This window comes from Montipora capricornis, chromosome 6 (assembly GCF_036669925.1).
Source record: "Montipora capricornis isolate CH-2021 chromosome 6, ASM3666992v2, whole genome shotgun sequence".
Classification (NCBI taxonomy): domain Eukaryota; kingdom Metazoa; phylum Cnidaria; class Anthozoa; order Scleractinia; family Acroporidae; genus Montipora; species Montipora capricornis.
This window is the reverse complement of record NC_090888.1, coordinates 21,733,263-21,738,316: the sequence shown is the minus strand read 5'-3', so window position 1 is coordinate 21,738,316 and position 5,054 is coordinate 21,733,263. Positions and strand designations below refer to the sequence as shown.

General features: G+C 38.8%; 1 protein-coding gene across 1 annotated transcript; it reads right to left on the bottom strand.

Moving 5' to 3' along the window:
- Positions 1-1,004: 1,004 nt before the first annotated feature.
- LOC138053402 (zinc finger protein 862-like) lies at positions 1,005-2,851 on the bottom strand. Its single transcript, XM_068900045.1, has 3 exons — positions 2,762-2,851; positions 1,758-2,379; positions 1,005-1,630 (listed from the first exon to the last, which is right to left on the bottom strand). Exons 1-3 carry the CDS (start codon positions 2,849-2,851, stop codon positions 1,005-1,007), a joined length of 1,338 nt encoding a protein of 445 aa, XP_068756146.1.
- Between the last annotated feature and the right edge of the window lie 2,203 nt (positions 2,852-5,054).

Here is a 5,054-nt window from a genome sequence, read left to right as displayed (position 1 = left end):
ACTCAAAGAAGCTTTTTATATAAATAAGATCAAACCGGAACTTAACAAACAATTGCAGCATTATTGCACTTTTCTCACGTTTTAGTTTACACCTTGATTTTCGGTGTCACGGTGTAAATAGTACATCATGTTGTAATAATTTTCTCATCTACCCGTAGACTTTATAACTGTTCACACTTAAAAACTCATTAAACTGATGATGGCATAAGCATACCAGAACATGTCTTTTGAAAAAATAATTATTAATTATTCCTTTCTTAATTGCACTGTAAGTTAAAAAAATTAATGGCTTCTTTTATTCATTACAATCAGCTGTAGTTATTTAACAATAAAATAAGGAATTTATGTGAAGCTAACGGAATGAAGGTCCAAGTATCAGACAAACGATTTTCTTTGAATATAATCCAAAAAACTACATATTAATGGTAACCTCTTGCAAAAATGTCAATACCAAATAGAGGTTCATGCTTTATTTACAACCAGTTCAAATACTCTCATTACATTGTGAAATCCTTACAAGGTACAACAGGCTACCTGACGCTAATAGAACGGTCTTACAAAGCTACAATAACAAGTGATGTGTATGTAAGAATCTCAGTCAACAAAGTCGATTTACAACAGTACTCTGCTTAAAATATGACAATATGTGCAGTAAACGTTCCAGAACCACAAGTTAAATCACTATTTACAGTATGTGTCTCTTTGTCTTTGCATCCAAATCCAGTGGAAAATGGCAGGACCAGGACAGTATTCCTTGGCGGAAACATCAGAGGAATGAACCCTCATTAAATCTACCAAGCTTCCTTGTGAGATTCGTGTACGTATATTATCTCAAGCTGGTTCATGGCCGAGAAGCTCCTTTCACACTTGGCTGTGGATGGTGACAATGTCATCATAAGGTCAACAACTACGAGGCAGTCTTTCACGTGATCAGGTTTTGAAACTAGAAGGCTATAGGGTTTCTCCTGAAGATTTCCAAACCTTGTCTTCAAGTAATCCAGGACTTACGTAAGAAAAGTGTCAAACTGTTGATCAAGCATATTGCCTGCATTTGTCAGTTTTAGTTGCTGTCCTTTGTCCTTGCCACACTTGAACACTGCCTTTTCTTCGGAATAACCCTCCACAAACTTTCTGTAATGAGCTCCCTTGTGCAGCTTCAACTCCTCTAACATGGTTATGGTCGTCTCTAGTTTGATAACTACGTCTGTTATGCAAAGTGTATCCTGCTGGAATGATTTACTCAGCTCTGACAACATCTTCATCACATCCAACAAGAAGTACAGGTGTTTGGCAAACTTCTCGGACAGTAATTGTTTCAGAATTCCCTTGGCACATGCCCCATCTTCACCAGTGGATTCTGTTTTATGCTGCAGGTGCATATCAGTAGTGACATAGTGCTTCTCCGAGGCAGTAATAGTGCAGTATCTGCTTGCCAGCCACCTGGTCGTCTGCAGACTGCTGTAATAGACTGCATCTGTATTGATTATATTGGCAATCTCATTAACCTCTCTTCGTCGTTTTGGAGAATAATAATAATAAAACTTATATACCTCTTTAACTGTGTCCTCAAATGTTGGAAGGTAAGGGCACCTCTTCACAGCATCAAGTACAGCCAGTTTCAGTTTGTGAGCTACACAGTGGATGATGCATATTGAGTGACTAACTTTATCCTTCAGCTTCTTACTCACTCCACCCTTGGCCCCAATTATAACATTGCAAAATTGCAAAATTGCAGCCTACTAACTTTGCACTCACACTTTCATCAACCTGTACAGCTTCAAGTCCTTTAGTAATAGCATCTGTTATACCTGTAGCATCGGCACACTGAAGAGAGAGAAGGTCAGAAAACTGTGCCGATGGTCTCCCATTTGAATCAGTATAAGGTACAAAAACAGTCAACTGCTCTGTGACACTCTTGTCAGTGGCACCATCTGCCAAAACACACAGAAACCTGGCATCCCTGATTTCCTTTGCATACTTCTCCTGTTCAATTGCAGCAAAACTGGACACAAACTCTTTACACTTAATTTCATTGCGATAATTATTTCTTATATCTAGACCATTCTTCTCTTGAAGATCACACAAACCTGTGAATTTTTTGAATGCAAGACCTTCCTTTGCTACATAATGAGCAGTATTGAACAATTTTTCCATTCTTGATTTAGTTTCGTCATCCAGCTTTGCAGATACTGTCTTCATCATTGTTGCAAGCGGTTTGTCTGCATTTTCTTTGTCAACTTTCCATTTGTTCAAGCACTTTCCGTGGTCACTAGATATGTCATGGGACTGGAGACTTTGTACGCGATATTTTCCAAAACCACCACCACCTTTGTAAAGAGGACTTGATTTATCACAAATGTTTGGATAAACACTGCATACCTAAGTGAAAATGTCAGTTGTCAACAGCCATAACAACAAACTGGTTTAAACAAATCCTGGTAACATGTTACACTCAATTGTGAACACAATTATAGCTCTATTTGAAAGGTTATATATGACGCCTGATGGTAAGTTCCATAATTCATAAACAACTTTGTGTTAAGGGGTTAACCAGAGGTCTCGTAAGGTTGAGGTTAGTGGTATGCTAGGGCTGTGGCTTTCCACGAAAGAGAATTTCTGTCATTAGCAATAGTTTACCGTATTGTACAGTATTGTATTGTAGTCTACACTTTGTGATGCCTTTGATTATTAAAAATTGTGCAAGCTTGACCTAAACACAAAGACTGACTGAAATCAAATTCTTTTATTGCACCTTACATACCTTGCAAAACATTACACCGTTGATGGAATCATGCTCAACCCAAGGATACACTTCTTTCCAGTGGGCCTGAAAGACGTGCTGCCTCTTCATTTCATACTTCTCTTTCCTTGTTTTGTCATTCCTTTCTTTTCCTTCTGGTGAAGCTTTTAACTGCGCTTTCTCTTCATAAACCTTTTTCTCACTCTTGTTCCCAAACACTGCTTCTTAACAGGTGAAGTACTTTCTTCCTCAGATTGCAGGGAGTGTTGTTTTGTAAAAAAATCACTTATTTTTCGTTGCTTTCTCTTTTGCACCCCATCACGCTCATCTTTCTCTAATGCTGTAGTTGTTGGGGGCTGTCATGCTACATTACCTTGGATGAATATTGGTAGGAAGTGATTTGGCTCATACCAGCTCCTGGGGCGGTTGTCAAGGTTGCTGTCCGTGGACCAAAGAATCATCGATGTATTGATGCTGATGTCTTGTTTCTTTGTACCATAATCTCGTGGCAAAATTTCTTTAGGGACCTTAAGCACCGGACAAATCTATGACGCGGACGTGACTGCATTACCGGAAAAAACTGGAAACGAGAACGTCGTCGGTCACGTCACTAGTAAACATTAAGCTAACGTGACTAAATGAATACGCGGACGTCAATTACGTTTAATTACGCGAAAAAAAAATTGACAAGTATGTTTGGTCATTAAATGGCGTCGTTTAAAGAGACTAGAAACTTGGTTTTGGAATGTTATGTTGATGGAATTATTGAGGAAGACGATTTTATGCTTCTTTACGACATTAATAAGTCAAAAAATCCCGAGTTCCCACACGAAAACTAAGAATTCTTTAACTTCGATGCCTTGGACCCGGTCGAGTGTGTAGCCGACTTTCGTGTCGAAAAGCAAGATATTCCAAGGTTGGCTGATGCTTTGGGTATCCCTCCGATCATCAAGTGCCAGCAAAGGAGTGTATGTGATGGTACTGAAGGAGTCTGTATGCTTCTGCGTCGTTTTGCTTATCCCTGCTGCCTCAGAGATATGATTGCACGATTTGCACGTCCTGTTCCCGTTATAAGCATGATCACCAAAGAAGTTATGAATCTTATTTACAACAATCACCAACAGAGACTAACCCAGTGGAATCAATTCCTTTTAAGCCCTGCCTCTTTGCAAGAGTACGCAAATGCAATTCACCGTGCTGGCGCTGCTCTTGATAATTGTTTCGGATTCATAGACGGAACTGTGCGTGCAATCAGTCGTCCAGGAAAAGACCAAAGGCTAGTTTACAACGGACATAAAAGGGTGCATTCCCTTAAGTTCCAGTCTGTGAGTTTGCCTAATGGAATCATTGCCAATCTTTTTGGCCCAGTAGGTAAGAGTGAATTTCTACTTACATACCTCAGCTCACTCCCCTTTGTAGACACCAATGATTTTAATATTTTGTTTTAATTAACTGTTGGCAATGATGAATTTTTAACAAATTAGAAGGGCATTGCTTGGGAAGCATAAAGCCTTGAAGTTCACTGAAAGATAAATTTAAATGATAAAAAATGGACCACCTGCGGTGATCGAGTGTACCTGTTCCCTCAGAGAATGTAGCCCATTAGGGTCCTTTTAAGGCAACTATGATTGTCAGGTCTTATGTTTTAGAACATGTGACCTGTGTGACATATATTCATCTTTGCATGATTATTTTTCTTTTCAGAGGGGAAGATGCATGATGCAGCTATATTGGCAGAGTCAAGTTTTCTGCGTGACTTAAACATGTATGCATTTTCACCCATGGGAGTACCCCTCTGCATATATGGTGATCCAGCATATCCATTAAGGATACATTTGCAAGCCCCATTCAGAAACACAGCAAGACTCACTCAACAAATGGAGTTGTTCAACAAGTCAATGAGTAAAGTTTGTATGTCAGTGGAGTGGATTTCATAAATGATTTTAAATATCTTGACTTCAAGAAAAACTTGAAGATTGGTTTGAGTGCTGTAGGAGAAATGTACATTGTAGGTGCCATATTACGGAACTGTCTGACATCCCTATATGGTAACCTTACAACTGAATATTTCGATGTTCAGCCACCAGTTTTGGAAGACTACTTACGCTAACTGCATGGAAGACCACTACATAGACTGAATAAGGTCTAAGAGACATCAACAAGAAAGAAACTATGTCTATAGTAGTTACTAAGAATGCTACACGAGCTTTTGATTCATTTCTGTGGTCTTATTTGTAATATAAAAAGTAGAAAGAATTTTATAAGACCATCATTAACAATGTTAATATTATTGAATATGAGGCTAGCCTGGCCT